General features: G+C 49.1%; 1 protein-coding gene across 1 annotated transcript in view; it reads left to right on the top strand.

Moving 5' to 3' along the window:
• The window catches only part of LOC123747217 (uncharacterized), a 30548-nt gene that overhangs the window by 2529 nt on the left and 5804 nt on the right, over positions 1 to 22215 (top strand). Inside the window, exons 2-6 of the mRNA XM_045729256.2 lie at positions 10651 to 10784; positions 20787 to 20927; positions 21237 to 21300; positions 21486 to 21622; positions 21878 to 21986. Of these exons, the coding sequence (XP_045585212.1) occupies positions 10651 to 10784; positions 20787 to 20927; positions 21237 to 21300; positions 21486 to 21622; positions 21878 to 21986 (585 nt within the window). The remainder of the gene's footprint in view (positions 1 to 10650; positions 10785 to 20786; positions 20928 to 21236; positions 21301 to 21485; positions 21623 to 21877; positions 21987 to 22215) is intronic.

Raw genomic sequence — 22215 nt, forward strand, 5'->3', positions numbered from 1 at the left:
TTGGTGAGTACCTGGCTGGTGCGTGTACCACTGTGTTGGTGAGTACCTGGCTGGTGCGTGTACCACTGTGTTGGTGAGTACCTTGGTGGTGCGTGTACCACTGTGTTGGTGAGTACCTGGCTGGTGCGTGTACCTCTGTGTTGGTGAGTACCTGGCTGGTGCGTGTACCACTGTGTTGGTGAGTACCTGGCTGGTGCGTGTACCTCTGTGTTGGTGAGTACCTGGCTGGTGCCTGTACCTCTGTGTTGGTGAGTACCTGACTGGTGCCTGTACCTCTGTGTTGGTGAGTACGTGGCTGGTGCCTGTACCTCTGTGTTGGTGAGTACCTGGCTGGTGCGTGTACCACTGTGTTGGTGAGTACCTGGCTGGTGCGTGTACCACTGTGTTGGTGAGTACCTTGGTGGTGCGTGTACCACTGTGTTGGTGAGTACCTTGGTGGTGCGTGTACCTCTGTGTTGGTGAGTACCTTGGTGGTGCGTGTACCACTGTGTTGGTGAGTACCTGGCTGGTGCGTGTACCACTGTGTTGGTGAGTACCTGGCTGGTGCCTGTACCACTGTGTTGGTGAGTACCTTGGTGGTGCGTGTACCACTGTGTTGGTGAGTACCTGGCTGGTGCGTGTACCTCTGTGTTGGTGAGTACCTGGCTGGTGCCTGTACCACTGTGTTGGTGAGTACCTTGGTGGTGCGTGTACCACTGTGTTGGTGAGTACCTTGGTGGTGCGTGTACCTCTGTGTTGGTGAGTACCTTGGTGGTGCGTGTACCACTGTGTTGGTGAGTACCTGGCTGGTGTGTGTACCACTGTGTTGGTGAGTACCTTGGTGGTGCGTGTACCACTGTGTTGGTGAGTACCTTGGTGGTGCGTGTACCACTGTGTTGGTGAGTACCTTGGTGGTGCGTGTACCACTGTGTTGGTGAGTACCTTGGTGGTGCGTGTACCACTGTGTTGGTGAGTACCTTGGTGGTGCGTGTACCACTGTGTTGGTGGGTACCTTGGTGGTGCGTGTACCTCTGTGTTGGTGAGTACCTTGGTGGTGCCTGTACCTCTGTGTTGGTGAGTACCTGGCTGGTGCGTGTACCTCTATGTTGGTGAGTACCTGGCTGGTGTGTGTACCACTGTGTTGGTGAGTACCTTGGTGGTGCGTGTACCACTGTGTTGGTGAGTACCTGGCTGGTGCGTGTACCTCTGTGTTGGTGAGTACCTGGCTGGTGTGTGTACCACTGTGTTGGTGAGTACCTGGCTGGTGCCTGTACCTCTGTGTTGGTGAGTACCTGGCTGGTGTGTGTACCACTGTGTTGGTGAGTACCTGGCTGGTGCCTGTACCTCTGTGTTGGTGAGTACCTTGGTGGTGCGTGTACCTCTGTGTTGGTGAGTACCTGGCTGGTGTGTGTACCTCTGTGTTGGTGAGTACCTGGCTGGTGCCTGTACCTCTGTGTTGGTGAGTACCTTGGTGGTGCGTGTACCTCTGTGTTGGTGAGTACCTTGGTGGTGCGTGTACCTCTGTGTTGGTGAGTACCTGGCTGGTGCGTGTACCTCTGTGTTGGTGAGTACCTGGCTGGTGCCTGTACCTCTGTGTTGGTGAGTACCTGGCTGGTGCGTGTACCTCTGTGTTGGTGAGTACCTGGCTGGTGCGTGTACCTCTGTGTTGGTGAGTACCTGGCTGGTGCGTGTACCACTGTGTTGGTGAGTACCTTGGTGGTGCGTGTACCTCTGTGTTGGTGAGTACCTTGGTGGTGCGTGTACCTCTGTGTTGGTGAGTACCTGGCTGGTGCCTGTACCTTTATGTTGGTGAGTACCTGGCTGGTGCCTGTACCTCTGTGTTGGTGAGTACCTGGCTGGTGCCTGTACCTCTGTGTTGGTGAGTACCTGCTTCAAACACTCTACCCCTCACCTCCACACTCTACCCCTCACCCCCACACTCTACCCCTCAATCCTATACTCTACCCTTAACCTCCACACTCTACCCCTCACCCCCTACACTCTACCCCTCACCCCTACACTCTACCCCTCACCCCTACACTCTACCCCTACACTCTACCCCTCACCCCTACACTCTACCCCCTCACCCCTACACTCTACCCCCTCACCCCTACACTCTACCCCTCACCCCTACACTCTACCCCTCACCTCCACACTCTACCCCTCACCCCCACACTGTACCCCTCACCCCCACACTCTACCCCTCAATCCTATACTCTACCCTTAACCTCCACACTCTACCCCTCACCCCCTACACTCTACCCCTCACCCCTACACTCTACCCCTCACCCCTACACTCTACCCCTACACTCTACCCCTCACCCCTACACTCTACCCCCTCACCCCTACACTCTACCCCCTCACCCCTACACTCTACCCCTCACCCCTACACTCTACCCCTCACCTCCACACTCTACCCCTCACCCCCACACTCTACCCCTCACCCCCACACTCTACCCCTCAATCCTATACTCTACCCTTAACCTCCACACTCTACCCCTCACCCCCTACACTCTTCCCCTCACCCCTACACTCTACCCCTCACCCCTACACTCTACCCCTACACTCTACCCCTCACCCCTACACTCTACCCCCTCACCCCTACACTCTACCCCCTCACCCCCACACTCTACCCCCTCACCCCTACACTCTACCCCTCACCTCCACACTCTACCCCTCACCCCCACACTGTACCCCTCACCCCCACACTCTACCCCTCACCCCCACACTCTACCCCTCACCCCCACACTCTACCCCTCACCCCCACACTCTACCCCTCACCCCCACACTCTACCCCTCACCCCCACACTCTACCCCTCACCCCCACACTCTACCCCTCACCCCCACACTCTACCCCTCACCCCCACACTCTACCCCTCACCCCCACACTCTACCCCTCACCCCCACACTCTACCCCTCACCCCCACACTCTACCCCTCACCCCCACACTCTACCCCTCACCCCCACACTCTACCCCTCACCCCCACACTCTACCCCTCACCCCCACACTCTACCCCTAGTTTACCTTGATGATCTCATAATCATGTCGCAAGATGTTCAGACTCATTTCCAGAACCTTGAGAAAGTACTTGCAAAGCTCGCTGAAGCTAATTTAAAAATAAAGCTTGCAAAATGTTCATTTTTAAAGCAGAAGATTAATTTCCTAGGTCATACAGTTACACCTTCAGGTATTACATTGAATGAATAAAAAATTATTGCTGCCCGTGATTTTCCAACGCCTCGTACCGCAGAAGCCGTAAGACAGTTCACAGGTCTTGTAGGATTTTATCGTTCATTTATTGCTGGATTCTCTATTATAGCCGCTCCGCTTTACAAGTTGCAAAGAAAAGATGAACCCTTTGTTTGGGGAGAGGCCCAGGATCAGTCATTCAAAAAACTCAAAGCAGCCTTGATTTCGTCACCTGTCCTTAGGTACCCAGATTTTTCTAAACCTTTTACGTTGGTTACAGATGCTAGTGACATAGGTCTAGGTGCTGCAGTACTTCAAGCAGAAGGTCACAGAGATCACGCAATAGCTTATGCTAGCCGCACATTATCTAAAGAAGAGAAAAATTATAGTGCAACAGAACGAGAAGCCTTGGCAGTTGTCTGGGCACTTAAACATTTCAAGGATAGAATTTATAATTACCCAGTTCATGTTCTTACAGATCACCAACCATTAATTCCCTTGTTCAAAAATAAGAATCCAGTTGGAAAGTTTGCTAGATATTTGCTCACAATTCAAGAATTCAATCCCACATTTGGATATATTCCAGGGAAGCAAAATGTTGTAGCCGATGCGTTTTCTCGACACGTAGCTGCGATTCAGTTAAATTACCCAGCATTAGATGTTACAGTAGTAGAAACGGAACAAAGACAAGACCCCATATGGGCACCCGTCATTAAATTTTTGACTAAGCAAGACACTCGCCCGATTTATAAACCGCCAGTACCATTGAAAGAACTAGTTATGTTGGACAATTTACTGTGTAGAGTAGTAAAGCTAGGGACAGCCCCGAGGAAATGTTGTCAGTTAGTTGTTCCAGCTGTCTTGGTACCAACTGTGTTAAAAATTATCCATGATGCTCCCGCAAGTGCACATCCAGGAAAGGATCGTACACTCCAACAAGGTCGATTGAAGTATTTTTGGCCAAAAATGGCTAAGGAGATTGCTCATTATGTTGACAGATGTTTAACTTGTTTACAGCACAAGGGACATGTGTCAGGACCTAATCCAATTCAGGTGTACCCAGCAACTAAAGCTCCTTGGGAACGAATATCGATGGATTTATTGACAAATTTTGCAGAAACAGAGAGAGGGAACAAACATTTGCTTGTAATGGTCAATAATTTTTCACGGTTTTGCGAACTAGTTCCTATCCCGAACAAAACAGCAGAAACCATAGCCAGCGCATTCCATGACCAAATAATTTGTAGATATAGTATGCCTAAAGTAATCCTTTCAGATAATGGTCCAGAATTCAGTAATAGTATTCTAACTAGCTTGTGTGATTTATATAACATCAAAAAATGTAGCATCATCCTTATAATCCAGCAAGTAATGGACTAGCCGAACGTACTAACAGGAAAGTGTTAGATGCCTTGAGAGTCACGTTGAATTTTGATAACAACAATTGGGATGATTTTATACCCTTAATTCAGTGTGCTATAAATTCCTCAATTAATGTTTCTACAGGTGACACACCTCACGCTATTCTTTATGGTACAGATAAGATCCTCCCTAATGAATTGATTAACGTACCTCCTACTCCCTTATATAACGTAGATGATTTTGTTCAAGTGAAGCGTAGACAAATGCAATTAGTATTCAAGAAAATACGAGAACAACTGTCCAAAGCCACAGCCGAGTTCACTCTAGCAAGGAATGCACGAGCTAAACCCAGTAAAATAACTATTGGATCTGTAATAATGATACTTAACCAACACAGGTCTGGTCCTATGTACAAGTTAACTAAGAAATTTTTGGGTCCATATAAGGTAATCGAGCTTATTAAAGGTAACAAATACAGACTTAAGAACTTGTTAACAGGAGAGTATATAAATGAGCATTTAGACCACATGAAGTTAGCTAAAATGACTGTTGACGAGACTGATGAGGAAGATGACAATGAACTTACCCAGACAGATACTCCTACTCGGACACCACCTTCTGTGGTTGACAGACCACTGGATGTTCAGCAACCCCATACTAGCAATTATAATCTTAGATCTAGACCTCTCGTTTCAACCGTGCACTCACCACATGTCCATTGGCTAGATGTTAATGAGGATATCTCTCAAGATGATAGTTTGTCACATGAAGTTTCATCTGTTCCGGACCTTCAGTCAGAGCCAGAGTTGTATAGTGCTCTGGATGAGCTAGGTGTAGATATCCGCAGAATTTATAATTGAGTGCACTCTGCAGTTATTCTGTTTGTTTTGAAAAAAAAAATCATTTGCAGTATTTCTACCACATGTGTCTTATTATTACCATTATATATAATGTATAGTTTTTCTGAACTTTATTTTGTTATAAATTAGATGCCATTGTTAAGTCTACTACCATTTGTATTTTTACAGTGCTTGTCATAAGAGTTATTATTGTTCTAGCAACCACATTGTGGCCAGTGAATCCTGACTGCTATCACGCAGATGTTAGTCTTCTTGATCCAGGTCTTGTATATAGCTTGTAAATATATTGCACATTATATATATTGTACATTGGTCTTGTAAATATATTTAAATATACATAAATATATATATAAATATACACAACACCACTGACCACTGGCACTGGCATACAAACAGTACCACCAGCACATGACGGTGGTGCAACACCACATACAACACCACCAGTGAACACACTCTCACCAGCAACAACACCACACACAGCACATCTGATGACCAACACCTCCACAATGGATAACCACGCTGAAGAAAGTCTCACTATCCTACAATGGAACTGCAATGGCGTTCGCAATAGAATTAATGACATCATACAATACGCTCGTGAACACCAAACTGACGTCATAGTGCTACAGGAGACAATGGTAGGTGATGACTTCAACCCAAGGTTCAGCGGTTATCGCAAGTTCTCCCTGCCACATGGGGAAAGAAAACGGGGTCTCATCACTTTTGTAAATAACAACATTCCCGCACAGATTATTGATGACCTGCACATGGGGGATGAGTTTGAATCACTGGGAGTAACCCTTTACTTAAACAATAATGCTCTACATATAATCAACCTATATGTGCCACAGAGTAAACTTGACCTTGACGCACTGCCTGAGTTTGTTAATGAAGAACCTACCCTGCTGGTTGGTGATCTGAATGCCAGACACCCACACTTTGGTGCCAACTGTCATCAGCCCAATGTCAATGGACGGAAACTGTCACTCTTTGTCAGGGGAAGTGAAAACCTTAGGGTCCTGGGTGATGAACAGCCAACTCACCTCAGAGGAGGAAGATTAGATTATGCTCTCCTGCTGAATGCACAGGACACGGATGCCAGTACACACATTGTGCACAGTTTATGTAGTGACCATTGGGCACTGATTACCACCGTCGACATGAGCAAGAGAAGGAAAGAGACAAATAAAAGAAAAAGGTTATCACTCGGACCAGATATGAGGCCGCACTTCATAAACAGGATGAGTGACTGGTTCACGGAATACCAAATCCCAGAAGACATTAACACATTTGTTGATGACCTTAACCACCAAATTGAGAGCTGTCTAAGAGTTCCGCGCCGTACGCCTGGGCGAAGTAACCCTCAGAGGAAGAAAATAAAATGGTATGAGAATGATTACATAAAGATGCTTAACGCAAATGTGCGAGACATGAGTAGAGAGTACCGGAGACATCCCACTGAAAGTAACCAAGAGTTGTTTAAGACAGTGTGTCAAGTAGCCAGGGAAGAGAAGATTAAAGAGCGGGAAAGACAATGGCTTGACTTCACTAGCTCTATTGGACGGGAAACATCTGCAAGACAAGTGTGGGCAAAAATTCAGATAGCTAAGGGGGGGCAGAGCCCGGCCTGCGGCTCACAAAGACCCCCAGGGTAAGGCTGAGGAACTAATTCACAAGTGGAGTGATGCAGCATCCTCCTCCTCCCTCCCTGCAGAAATCAGCAGGGAACAGCTCCTGCGACATGATGACAGAAGAATTAGGATAACAAGAGCACTGTCTAGTGATGACGAGTATGGGGAACCAATCACAGCCCAAGAAGTAAGGGGCGCTATGAAAAAGGGTAAAAGTACAGCACCTGGTGAAGATGGCGTCACCTACGACATACTCAATGCACTGTGTGCAGTGTCTGGGAATCCACTACTCCACCTGTTTAACAAGTCATTCCTAAGTGGAGTGTTGCCCACACAATGGAAACACGCAATAATTATTCCCATACCGAAGCCTAATGACCCTGGTAATTACAGACCTATCAGCCTCGTGTCATGCACTTGCAAGATGCTTGAAAGGATCATCCTAAACCGACTGTTGCACAAAATAGGCAGGTTAGGGGAGGGGGTCAATGGATTTGTTAAAGGACGGAGCACAGCAAATTGTATAGTTAATTACTTGGTTAATGACACGGCTAGGTACTCTGTATTTGTTGACATCAAAGGAGCCTTCGACAAAGCACAGGGGATTGCGATCCTGGACGAGCTTGCATGCATGGGTGTCAAGGGGAGACTCATGAAATGGGTTGAAGACTACCTCACAGGAAGGGAAGCCAAGGTTTGCTTCAATGGAGCAGTCTCCAGAACAATGAGTATGGAACTCGGGACCCCCCAAGGCGGAGTCTTAAGCCCTACACTATTCAATGTACTTATGAACGCCATTGCAAATATTGATTTTCCGGAAGGAACACAACAAGTGGGATATGCAGATGATGTCCTAATACAAGCTCCCACCTTGGGAAAAATTGAACAGTCCATTGAACTCCTCGGAAGGAAATGTATTGAGCTCGGTTTCACTCTCTCCACAAACAAGACGAAGGCATACTCCCATCACAAGCGGAGAGCAAATGAAGAACTGCAAATTAATGGTGTAACACTTGAATGGGTTGACCACTACCGGTACCTTGGCGTCACTGTCGGCTCTAACAAGGGAAAGAAAGAGGAGCTCAATCAACTCATAGGAACATGCAAAAGTCGACTCAAGGCACTGAAAGCTATGACCTGGAATGGACATGGAGCCTCAATTGCCGTGCTCAAAATGATGTACACAGCCTATGTGCGCTCCGTCATAGACTATGCCGCACCAGTACTGTGCACCTACTCCCAAACCGATATGAAAAGGCTTGAAAGCATTCAAAATGAAGCCATGACAATCATTCTTGGAGTCCCAAGAACTGCCAAAACGTCTAATCTACGAGAGGAGTTGTCCCTTCCCAGTATTAAAAGCAGAATTCAGGAGCTGAATGCTAAGCTTGCAATTAGGATAGCCAGAGATCCCCATTACAATGATATTGCCAAGAAAAAACTGAGCTCTGTGCTACTTTCAGGGGGAAACAGGAGAAGCAAAAAATGGCATCACAGAGCAGTCTGCTACCTTGAAGAGCTTCACCTGCTTGAGCAAGCCCGTGAGCTCCTGCCTGTAGAGAGGTTACCTCCCTGGGAGGATGACTCATGCAAGATCATCATCAATGAAATGGCAATGAAAAAATCCAACATGATACCACAAGAAATGAGGCACAAGTATCTCGAGGACATTTATAAAGAAGCCGGAGATGAACTAGATCAAATCTACACTGACGGGTCATCTAATCCTATCAATGGCAGGGCTGGTGCAGCATACACGGTAATCAAGGATAATACCTTCCAACGCAGAAATGAAGAAAAAGCACGTATTGAGAACTATGCCTCTTCAACGCAAGCAGAGCTAACTGCCATTGTTATGGCGTTAAGGTTTCTTGAACGGAACACTAATGGTGCAGTGATTTGCACCGATTCAAAAGCAGCACTGCAAAGCCTAAGTAAAAATCAGGCAGAAAATCTTGCAATAGTCGCTGAAATCAAGAGAGCTGTGAGAGTACTTACCGATCAGGGAAGAGTCATCAAGTTTCTGTGGATCCCCTCCCATGTTGGAATATGTGGGAATGAACGAGCAGATGTGCTGGCTGCTGAAGGCGCTGAAGGAGACCATATTGAATACTTCATACCCAAGACTCAACTACAAATTAGAGGTATTATCAGGCAACATCACCGTGACAAGGTAACTGAGGAAAGGAGGATAGAAGCACAAATCAGTGAATCTGTACGATGGTACAACATGGTTGCAGCTGGCAATCCCAATCAGTATGGCCGAAGAGGAGGACGACGAGTGAGAGAATCTGTAATAGCGAGAATCCGTCTTGGATACAAATATCCATGGAGATTTGGAATGGAAACAACAGTTGATCAGCGAAGTTGCAGAATCTGTGGTGAGAGTGATGGACACCGCCTTGACCACTATCTACGTGAATGTGAACACCTGAGAGACATTAGGAATAACTGTAGAATAATAAACCCCACATTGTTTGAGTTAGGAAAACACTATTTGTCTAATATTGATACTGTTCTTAAAAGATTTCCCCATTTTGCACCCGCAAGATAACGTAAGCTTTTAAGGGTTGATAAATGTTAATCTTCTTGTTTGAGGAGCTGTTCACTTGAGACAGTTAAGCAAGTCCCAGCTGTGTCTGGGTACAAGTGACAGGATGAACAACCCAGCGGGTTTTCTTCCTATTGGGGAGTGTTGTACATTCTGCTATGGCGGTATGTTCACTCACAAGATGAGTGGCGCTGCCCAATAAACTCGCCCCTCGGGGCAAAATTTAAATTTAAGGCAAACGAATACTCACCCCTACACTCTACCCCTCACCCCCACACTCTACCCCTCACCCCTACACTCTACCCCTCACCCCTACACTCTACCCCTCACCCCCACACTCTTCCCCTCACCCCTACACTCTACCCCTCACCCCCACACTCTACCCCTCACCCCCACACTCTTCCCCTCACCCCTACACTCTACCCCTCACCCCCACACTCTACCCCTCACCCCTACACTCTACCCCTCACCCCTACACTCTACCCCCTCACCCCTACACTCTACCCCCTCACCCCCACACTCTACCCCTCACCCCCACACTCTACCCCTCACCCCGACACTCTACCCCTCACCCCTACACTCTAACCCTCACCCCTACACTCTACCCCTCACCTCCACACTCTACCCCTCACCCCCACACTCTTCCCCTCACCCCTACACTCTACCCCTCACCCCCACACTCTACCCCTCACCCCTACACTCTACCCCTCACCCCTACACTCTACCCCCTCACCCCTACACTCTACCCCCTCACCCCCACACTCTACCCCTCACCCCCACACTCTACCCCTCACCCCGACACTCTACCCCTCACCCCTACACTCTAACCCTCACCCCTACACTCTACCCCTCACCCCCACACTCTACCCCTCACCCCCACACTCTACCCCCACACTCTACCCCTCACCCCTACACTCTACCCCTCACCCCTACACTCTACCCCTCACCCCCACACTCTACCCCTCACCCCCACACTCTACCCCTCACCCCCACACTCTACCCCTCACCCCCACACTCTACCCCTCTACCCCTCACCCCCACACTCAACCCCTCACCCCTACACTCTACCCCTCACAGCTGGGCTGGACTGCACGCTGAGGGAGGACGAGATCGCCTGCTCGTCGGAGTCGAAGTGCGTGAAGCTCCGCTACATCTGTGACGGCGACAACGACTGTGCTGAGGGCGAGGACGAGGACCCGGAGCTCTGCTATGTCAGTCTCGAGCCTTGACGGCACTCTACCTGCAGCTGTTGATGCTCCTCCTACACTCTACCTGCAGCTGTTGATGCTCCTCCTGCACTCTACCCACAGCTGTTGATGCTCCTCCTGCACTCTACCTGCAGCTGTAGATGCTCCTCCTGCACTCTACCTGCAGCTGTTGATGCTCCTCCTGCACTCTACCTGCTGCTGTTGATGCTCCTCCTGCACTCTACCCACAGCTGTTGATGCTCCTCCTGCACTCTACCCACAGCTGTTGATGCTCCTCCTGCACTCTACCCACAGCTGTTGATGCTCCTCCTGCACTCTACCTGCAGCTGTTGATGCTCCTCCTGCACCCTACCCACAGCTGTTGATGCTCCTCCTGCACTCTACCTGCTGCTGTTGATGCTCCTCCTGCACTCTACCCACAGCTGTTAATGCTCCTCCTGCACTCTACCCACAGCTGTTGATGCTCCTCCTGCACTCTACCTGCAGCTGTTGATGCTCCTCCTGCACTCTACCCACAGCTGTTGATGCTCCTCCTGCACTCTACCTGCTGCTGTTGATGCTCCTCCTGCACTCTACCCACAGCTGTTGATGCTCCTCCTGCACTTTACCTGCTGCTGTTGATGCTCCTCCTGCACTCTACCTGCAGCTGTTGTAACGGGGGGTGGGGGAAATAACTCTATCTTGTCCATTATTCCACCCCCCAGTTAACTAACGAGGCCGGGGGAAACAGCTCTCTCTAGTCCGTTATCCCGTCCCCAGTTAGCTAACTATTCTAGAGCACCTCCAGAGTTCCTAAGGCAACCTCTCTCGTTCAACACCTTGTAACCTAGGTATTCGACTACCTAGGTGCTAAGACTACAAGGCGTCGTAACTGGATCAGCTACCCGAAACTCCAGAGAGAACTCTATATTACAGAATCATTGCCACAAACGTATAAGAGAAAACGAGAGGAAAGAAATGAAATGTGAAGTAATTAGTGAGGGTTTGGGGTGAGAGGCAGAGAGGTGGGAGGAGCGAGGAGGGTCATTAGTTGAAAGTGAGAGTTTAGAGATGGGTGGAGGGAGAGGTGTAGATAGGTAGAAGTAGAAGAGTAGATAGAAGTTGTAGAAAGTAGATAGTAGAAGACGAAATGCTGCCACCATCCATTCATGATCATTACATACAAGACAAGGAATGGAACTTGCCTGTATCACAAAATTCTCAAAGGATGTTATCATGAGTTCATTATTAGTATGTTCCCTCTGTACCATGTATCAACTCCAAACATGTACTCATTTATATCATGAACCCAGTAACCACAGAGGCTTTCTCAAATCCTCAACTCAAAGCTCTAGGGAGCAAAGTTAAACACAATTTAAATAATAAATTCATAATTATATTTCACATGAAGTATCATAATTTAGCAATTCAATTAAAATGTTCCAGTTTAATATGCAAAGTGAGTCATCATCCAAGAATTCGAGAACCCTACAACTTGACTGCCCCTGATCATCACACAACATATGTAAACACGACCAAGTCACCTTAATGTTCACTCACCGAGTACTGAGTCTAAGTTGAATAGAGAGGGGGGGGGGGGTCTGTAGCTTGACAGAGACTGTCTCGCCCCTGCCGGCCGACAACCTCCCTGGTAGGGACGTCTTCTCTCTCTCGTCTGCTGCTCTGTCTGTTAATGCTTCATGCTGGATAGCTCTCCGAGTTTATATTGGGGAACCTAGTAGCTAACTCCGCCCACAAGTAGATAGCCTCCGGCACTACCAAGCCACTCCTCAAACGTCGGCTTGTTTGAAGGCTACCAGACTACAATTAAGAGCTTAGCGGAAGCAAGGTGAAATTCTCATGATCTGACCTCAGGTCACTTGAGGTCATTAACGCTTTGAGGTGTGAGATCTCAGGCAGACAACTGGCGCCTTTCCAAATCCGTCTGTGACTCATATTCTATATATATTTTAAATAAACTAACCCAAACACTTTTACAGTGTTACATCTCCCCTTCTCCCCGAAATAAAGTTTTTGCAACACTGCTAAAGCAAGCTAGCTGTGTGCAACAACTTTATTAACGAAAAAAAAATTCATCCTAGCTAAACAAATATACATCATCCTACTCTAAAAAATGAAATATATAGACAGACGTCCATTGTCTCTGGCTGGGCGACGTCACTGCTTGGTCTTGTAGATAATCCTGTACCACCTTTCTTCAACACAACTGCCTCCGTCGTTTCTCCGTCGTTAACGCACAACAACCCTTGGTCAACCCGAAAGCCGTTACTACTTGAACTGCGTACAGGACCGTGGAATTCGGTTGTCCCAGCTGATCTGTAATTGGCCCTACGTCAGTCACCATGAGAGACGTATATTGGGGTTCTTCACAGCTATAGGGACTACAAGTTTCGAGACCTTCATATAGTTGCCAACAGTAGAAATCCCATCCTACTCTTCTTCCTCCCTGTTGCTCCAGCACGCCTCCTGCAGAGAGCTACTTCTGACAGCCACATCAAGTCCGCATGACACAGGAAGAATCACTCAACAGAGCAACATGCTTGTAGGAGGGGCGGCCAGTCAAGGCAAACGATCCTGTCTTGCAATTACGCTCCATGCAATAATGCTGACACCAGCAAGGGACACTAGGTATCGTGTCTCAGCTTGGCTTATCTTCTTCTTTCTTCTCTCTTCTTTCTTCTCTCTTCTTTCTTCTCTCTTCTTTCTTCTTTCTTCTCTCTTCCTCCTCCCATGGGTCTTTGACAAGCGACCTGGGGTCCATTGGGGGTCTGTCCGTCCTGGGGTCCATCCTGGGTAGACCGATGTTGGTGGGACAGACTGGAGTCGTTGTTGCTCCTCTTCCATCATTACTGGGTCGTCTGGGGTCGTCTGCAGAACGACCTGGGGTCCACTGGGGGTCCGTCCGTCTTGGGGTCCACTGGGGTCCGTCCGTCTTGGGGTCCACTGGGTAGACCAATGTTGACCGACCGAGAGGGCTGCATCTTGGGGTCCCCTGGGGTGGTGGTGGTGGTGGTGGCCCTGACATCCAGGTAGGGGCTGGTCGTCGTGGTGGTGAGGAACAGCCGTGAGTGTGGTATAAGGCAGCCGTCTCCCTCTTCTGTATGTGCGTCTCTCCTCTCTTCTGGCTCCCACCTGTGAAATGAACAGAAAGGCGACAATACGTGTTCCCAAGATGTTTGTGTGACCCTGTCGTTTGTATAGGGTTACACAGTCCTATCATACCGCTCTCCTCCTGGCAACAACTACACTTCAATTTTTAATAATTCAATTAACTCTGAATGATATTGACTTGGTGGAACATAAAACAGTAACAGAGTAAAGTTAGAGAAGAGAGAATAAGGTCATCACTACTTTTAACTTGTCACACAAAAAAAAAATCAACACTAATAGACAAAACACTAGCCTAAACTTAACTGTACCGTTCCTAATCTTAAGTACTTAATTAACCATTACTCCCACCCTTAACCTACAGCCACCTACGTGACCCAGAGTGTCTCCCTAGCTTCTCCGCCGGTCAACAACCCCAAACTGTTGCCACCCCTGTGACCAGACTATCTAACGTCGAGCGTCCCCAACGTGAAGTCTACTGACATACTAAGGCTCCCCCTAGCATGCTGTACAAGACCAGTACACCTCGGGTTATTGCGTTCAAATGGAGTAAAACAGTCGATCGCAATAATCTGAGCAGAACCACCACTTAAAAACTACTTAAGAACTACACCTGCCACTCCCCACTGACCTGGAGACCAGCGGTGGCTGGGTGTCCCCGTGGGACATGCGAGGTCACCTGTCACACTCAGCTGACCTGCACTACCAACACCGCTAAGTTCCCAAATCGCCAAATCTTATTACTAACATAAATCACTACACACGCAAGTTCTGGTGAACATTCCCTGAATACCACAAAACTCACAAAATCACTAAACACAACACCAGAGAATCACCATCTCCTAGCCTGAAAAAACTCGCTAAATCGCGAAAGTAAAACACCTGTCAAGATCTCCCTGATAGCGCCTGAGCGGCAAAAAGACACGTGGGACTGAACAATGTTAAAAGAACACCAACTACCTACAACATTGTTCAACACCGCTGCCAACATTGTAACGGGGGGTGGGGGAAATAGCTCTATCTTGTCCATTATTCCACCCCCCAGTTAACTAACGAGGCCGGGGGAAACAGCTCTCTCTAGTCCGTTATCCCGTCCCCAGTTAGCTAACTATTCTAGAGCACCCTCCAGAGATCCTAAGGCAACCTCTCTCGTTCAACACCTTGTAACCTAGGTATTTGACTACCTAGGTGCTAAGACTACAAGGCGCCGTCACTTGATCAGTTACCCGAAACTCCAGAGAGAACTCTAGAATACTGAATCATAGCCACAAACGTATAAGAGAAAAACGAGAGGAAAGAAATGAATAGTGAAGTAATTAGTGAGGGTTTGGGGTGAGAGGCAGAGAGGTGGGAGGAGCGAGGAGGGTCATTAGTTGAAAGTGAGAGTTTAGAGAGGGGGTGGAGGGAGAGGTGTAGATTGGTAGAAGTAGAAGAGTAAATAGTAGAAGTAGAAGAGTAGATAGTAGAAGACGAAATGCTGCCACCATCCATTCATGATCATTACATACAAGACAAGGAATGGAACTTGCCTGTATCACAAAATTCTCAAAGGATGTTATCATGAGTTCATTATTAGTATGTTCCCTCTGTACCATGTATCAACTCCAAACATGTACTCATTTATATCATGAACCCAGTAACCACAGAGGTTTTCTCAAATCCTCAACTCAAAGCTCTAGGGAGCAAAGTTAAACACAATTTAAATAATAAATTCATAATTATATTTCACATGAAGTATCATAATTTAGCAATTCAATTAAAATGTTCCAGTTTAATATGCAAAGTGAGTCATCATCCAAGAATTCGAGAACCCTACAACTTGACTGCCCCTGATCATCACACAACATATGTAAACACGACCAAGTCACCTTAATGTTCACTCACCGAGTACTGAGTCTAAGTTGAATAGAGAGGGGGGGGGGGGTCTGTAGCTTGACAGAGACTGTCTCGCCCCTGCCGGCCGACAACCTCCCTGGTAGGGACGTCTTCTCTCTCTCGTCTGCTGCTCTGTCTGTTAATGCTTCATGCTGGATAGCTCTCCGAGTTTATATTGGGGAACCTAGTAGCTAACTCCGCCCACAAGTAGATAGCCTCCGGCACTACCAAGCCACTCCTCAAACGTCGGCTTGTTTGAAGGCTACCAGACTACAATTAAGAGCTTAGCGGAAGCAAGGTGAAATTCTCATGATCTGACCTCAGGTCACTTGAGGTCATTAACGCTTTGAGGTGTGAGATCTCAGGCAGACAACTGGCGCCTTTCCAAATCCGTCTGTGACTCATATTCTATATATATTTTAAATAAACTAACCCAAACACTTTTACAGTGTTACACTGTTGATGCTCCTCCTGCACTCTACCTGCAGCTGTTGATGCTCCTCCTGCACTCTACCTGCAGCTGTTGATGCTCCTCCTGCACTCTACCTGCAGCTGTTGATGTTCCTCCTGCACTTTACCTGCAGCTGTTGATGCTCCTCCTGCACTCTACCTGCAGCTGTTGATGCTCCTCCTGCACTCTACCCACAGCTGTTGATGCTCCTCCTGCACTCTACCTGCTGCTGTTGATGCTCCTCCTGCACTCTACCCACAGCTGTAGATGCTCCTCCTGCACTCTACCCACAGCTGTTGATGCTCCTCCTGCACTCTACCAGCAGCTGTTGATGCTCCTCCTGCACTCTACCCACAGCTGTTGATGCTCCTCCTGCACTCTACCTGCTGCTGTTGATGCTCCTCCTGCACTCTACCCACAGCTGTTGATGCTCCTCCTGCACTCTACCTGCAGCTGTAGATGCTCCTCCTGCACTCTACCTGCAGCTGTTGATGCTCCTCCTGCACTCTACCCACAGCTGTTGATACTCCTGCACTCTACCTGCAGCTGTTGATGCTCCTCCTGCACTCTACCCACAGCTGTTGATGCTCCTCCTGCACTCTACCTGCTGCTGTTGATGCTCCTCCTGCACTCTGCCCACAGCTGTTGATGCTCCTCCTGCACTCTACCTGCAGCTGTAGATGCTCCTCCTGCACTCTACCTGCAGCTGTTGATGCTCCTCCTGCACTCTACCCACAGCTGTTGATGCTCCTCCTGCACTCTACCCACAGCTGTTGATGCTCCTCCTGCACTCTACCTGCTGCTGTTGATGCTCCTCCTGCACTCTACCCACAGCTGTTGATGCTCCTCCTGCACTCTACCTGCAGCTGTTGATGCTCCTCCTGCACTCTACCTGCAGCTGTTGATGCTCCTCCTGCACTCTACCTGCAGCTGTTGATGCTCCTCCTGCACTCTATCTGCAGCTGTTGATGCTCCTCCTGCACTCTACCCACAGCTGTTGATGCTCCTCATGCACTCTACCTGCAGCTGTTGATGCTCCTCCTGCACTCTACCTACAGCTGTTGATGCTCCTCCTGCACTCTACCTGCAGCTGTTGATGCTCCTTCTGCACTCTACCCACAGCTGTTGATGCTCCTCCTGCACTCTACCTGCAGCTGTTTATGCTCCTCCTGCACTCTACCTGCAGCTGTAGATGCTCCTCCTGCACTCTACCTGCAGCTGTTGATGCTCCTCCTGCACTCTACCTGCAGCTGTTGATGCTCCTCCTGCACTCTACCTGCAGCTGTTGATGCTCCTCCTGCAATCTACCCACAGCTGTTGATACTCCTCCTGCACTCTACCAGCAGCTGTTGATGCTCCTCCTGCACTCTACCCACAGCTGTTGATGCTCCTCCTGCACTCTACCTGCAGCTGTTGATGCTCCTTCTGCACTCTACCCACAGCTGTTGATGCTCCTCCTGCACTCTACCTGCAGCTGTTGATGCTCCTCCTGCACTCTACCTACAGCTGTTGATGCTCCTCCTGCACTCTACCTGCAGCTGTTGATGCTCCTGCACTCTACCCACAGCTGTTGATGCTCCTCCTGCCCTCTACCTGCAGCTGTTGATGCTCCTCCTGCACTCTACCCACAGCTGTTGATGCTCCTCCTGCACTCTACCCACAGCTGTTGATGCTCCTCCTGCACTCTACCTGCAGCTGTTGATGCTCCTCCTGCACTCTACCCACAGCTGTTGATGCTCCTCCTGCACTCTACCTGCAGCTGTTGATGCTCCTCCTGCACTCTACCCACAGCTGTTGATGCTCCTCCTGCACTCTACCTGCAGCTGTTGATGCTCCTCCTACACTCTACCTGCAGCTGTTGATGCTCCTCCTGCACTCTACCTGCAGCTGTTGATGCTCCTCCTACACTCTACCTGCAGCTGTTGATGCTCCTCCTGCACTCTACCCACAGCTGTTGATGCTCCTCCTGCACTCTACCTGCAGCTGTTGATGCTCCTCCTGCACTCTACCCACAGCTGTTGATGCTCCTCCTGCACTCTACCTGCTGCTGTTGATGCTCCTCCTGCACTCTGCCCACAGCTGTTGATGCTCCTCCTGCACTCTACCTGCAGCTGTAGATGCTCCTCCTGCACTCTACCTGCAGCTGTTGATGCTCCTCCTGCACTCTACCCACAGCTGTTGATGCTCCTCCTGCACTCTACCTGCTGCTGTTGATGCTCCTCCTGCACTCTACCCACAGCTGTTGATGCTCCTCCTGCACTCTACCTGCAGCTGTTGATGCTCCTCCTGCACTCTACCTGCAGCTGTTGATGCTCCTCCTGCACTCTACCTGCAGCTGTTGATGCTCCTCCTGCACTCTACCTGCAGCTGTTGATGCTCCTCCTGCACTCTACCCACAGCTGTTGATGCTCCTCCTGCACTCTACCTGCAGCTGTTGATGCTCCTCCTGCACTCTACCTACAGCTGTTGATGCTCCTCCTGCACTCTACCTGCAGCTGTTGATGCTCCTCCTGCACTCTACCCACAGCTGTTGATGCTCCTCCTGCACTCTACCTGCAGCTGTTGATGCTCCTCCTGCACTCTACCTGCAGCTGTAGATGCTCCTCCTGCACTCTACCTGCAGCTGTTGATGCTCCTCCTGCACTCTACCTGCAGCTGTTGATGCTCCTCCTGCACTCTACCTGCAGCTGTTGATGCTCCTCCTGCACTCTACCCACAGCTGTTGATGCTCCTCCTGCACTCTACCAGCAGCTGTTGATGCTCCTCCTGCACTCTACCCACAGCTGTTGATGCTCCTCCTGCACTCTACCTGCAGCTGTTGATGCTCCTCCTGCACTCTACCTGCAGCTGTAGATGCTCCTCCTGCACTCTACCTGCAGCTGTTGATGCTCCTCCTGCACTCTACCTGCAGCTGTTGATGCTCCTCCTGCACTCTACCTGCAGCTGTTGATGCTCCTCCTGCACTCTACCCACAGCTGTTGATGCTCCTCCTGCACTCTACCAGCAGCTGTTGATGCTCCTCCTGCACTCTACCCACAGCTGTTGATGCTCCTCCTGCACTCTACCTGCAGCTGTTGATGCTCCTCCTGCACTCTACCCACAGCTGTTGATGCTCCTCCTGCACTCTACCTGCAGCTGTTGATGCTCCTCCTGCACTCTACCTACAGCTGTTGATGCTCCTCCTGCACTCTACCTGCAGCTGTTGATGCTCCTGCACTCTACCCACAGCTGTTGATGCTCCTCCTGCACTCTACCTGCAGCTGTTGATGCTCCTCCTGCACTCTACCTGCTGCTGTTGATGCTCCTCCTGCACTCTACCTGCAGCTGTTGATGCTCCTCCTACACTCTACCCACAACTGTTGATGCTCCTTCTGCACTCTACCTACAGCTGTTGATGCTCCTCCTGCACTCTACCCACAGCTGTTGATGCTCCTCCTGCACTCTACCCACAGCTGTTGATGCTCCTCCTGCACTCTACCCACAGCTGTTGATGCTCCTCCTGCACTCTACCTGCAGCTGTTGATGCTCCTCCTGCACTCTACCCACAGCTGTTGATGCTCCTCCTGCACTCTACCTGCAGCTGTTGATGCTCCTCCTACACTCTACCTGCAGCTGTTTATGCTCCTCCTGCACTCTACCCACAGCTGTTGATGCTCCTCCTGCACTCTACCTGCAGCTGTTGATGCTCCTCCTGCACTCTACCCACAGCTGTTGATGCTCCTCCTGCACTCTACCCACAGCTGTTGATGCTCCTCCTGCACTCTACCCGCAGCTGTTGATGCTCCTCCTGCACTCTACCCACAGCTGTTGATGCTCCTCCTGCACTCTACCCACAGCTGTTGATGTTCCTCCTGCACTCTACCTGCAGCTGCAAATGTTACTGTTTCTTTAACTGAACCTCAGCTGAAAACGTCCGTCCTGCACTAAATATTCAACTGGAACTGTTCCTCAATACTTGCAGTTGAAAATGTTCTTCCTTCAAATGTTTCTCTTGCACATTTTCTTGCAATCTGAAATGTTGTTTGTGTACTCTGAGGCCTAAATCCTCTCTCTTCCTGCAGTATGCTTGAAGCCCAAAATGCTCTTTGTGTGTTTTGTCTCAGCCCAGACCGTCCTCCAGAGTCGCGCCACAACGGACAGTGCACTGAAGCTCATAAACCCAACTTAACCTATCGACGCTTCATAGAAAACGTGAATGTGAGCCGCTGTGATTTCTGGTACTCCTTTATATCTCCGCTTGTGAATTTTGACGTCAAAATGCGAGGGTGTCGTGTGAGAGGACGTGAGCCTTAGCCTGCAAATGTTCTTCCTACACTGTACTTGAAGCTGCAACTCCCCCTTCCTGCACTGTACTTGAAGCTGCAACTCCCCCTTCCTGCACTGACAGTTGCTATCCTTCCTCCTCCTGCCACTGTCATGTAGCTGCTGCTGTGTTTCCTCCCCAGCAAGTAGAGCATATTTTGATCAGGTATATAATATACAACCATATACACGTTAATGGTTGAAAATAAATCTGTATGTTCAGAGAGCAGCAGGAGGAGGAGTAGAGCGATTATAGATCTGTATTGCAGGCGTTCAAGTCGCACTACACGTGTGACAAGGGCGAGGTTAACTGCCGCAGGAATGGTCAGATGGAGTGTATGCGGGTCCTCAACTACTGCCAGCAGAGCGACCCACCCTGCGAGGGCGACGTCGACCCCAAGATGTGCAGAGTGAGTATCTTTGTGTGTCTCGTCTGTGCCCCGACCTGCATCATACTGCAACTATTAGTGTTGCAATTGACACCTCACCCTCATGCCATTTATATTGTATCTGACGCCTCACCCCTATCCTCATATGACTTATACTGCTGTTCTCATCTCCCATCAGCCTCATGTCACTTGTAACTCACACTGCACTCCAACCTCATACCACTCCCGGTGTGCCTCATACCTCACCTCTTCCCCCACTCATCCGCTCATGTAGCACATGCTCCACATGCTCCAGCAGTGTATACCCTGAAGTTCTGCCCATCACCACAGGTGCTGCTCGACAACACCGTCCAGTCCTTCACCTCCATCATCCTGCCTGACGCCGACGCCCAAGGTAAGTCTTGCCACTAAGACATCACTGATGTCATCTTTGCCATCTCGAGCGCAGATCGCTTTGTTGCACGGTCGAGGCTGCAATATTAGTGAATATATGACCGGGTTTTACCTGTCATTTCTACCGTTGGTGGTGAAATAGTATGAGAGAGTGTGTGTTTAACGACTGGTTTGGTGCTGGTGCAGAGCAGAGCTGGCGACGGAGCGAGCTGCTGGGTGATGATCTGGTGGCCATCCTTAACAACACCATCAACCACCCAGACTGTCCAGACATGTACACTGTCGTCGGGGAACAGTGCCTCTCCGTCTTCTCTGTTGGCAAGGTACTCTCTTTGTCTTTGTCTGTCTCTGTCTGTTTGTCTCTGTCTCTGTCTATTTGTCTCTGTCTCTGTCTGTCTGTCTGCCTGTCTATCTGTCTCTGTCTCTCTCCCCTATTGTACGTTAGACAATAATTACACTTTAATTATGAATGGTAGGGTAGAGACACACGATATATAACTAAGACCTACCTAAAGATGTCCTTTTGAACTGATGACACTTACAGTAATAGTTTTCAAGTGATGTTTGTGTTGACTCAGGTGAGCTGGGGGGAGGCGCGGGCGTTCTGCAAGGTGATCAACGGCGACCTCCTCACCTTCAAGAGCGTCAGTCACTTCTCCACCGTCCTCCAACACCTGCAGGAGCACCGTCAGTACCTTCACTTCCCATCACTTCTTTATGTCTGGCTTCTCACTGCCTCTATCATCTTCAGTTTTATTAACACATAGATGTAAGACGATTGCTTACAAGATATTTTTTTATTTTTCAGAGGAGTTTTATTTAATATTGTCAAAAAAAAACAATGTTTTGAAGGTCTCGGAAGGAATCTGTTGCACTTATATTCTATGATAATATTGTTATGTTTACGACCAGTGCT

The sequence above is a fragment of the Procambarus clarkii genome, chromosome 10 (assembly GCF_040958095.1).
Source record: "Procambarus clarkii isolate CNS0578487 chromosome 10, FALCON_Pclarkii_2.0, whole genome shotgun sequence".
NCBI classification, from domain to species: domain Eukaryota; kingdom Metazoa; phylum Arthropoda; class Malacostraca; order Decapoda; family Cambaridae; genus Procambarus; species Procambarus clarkii.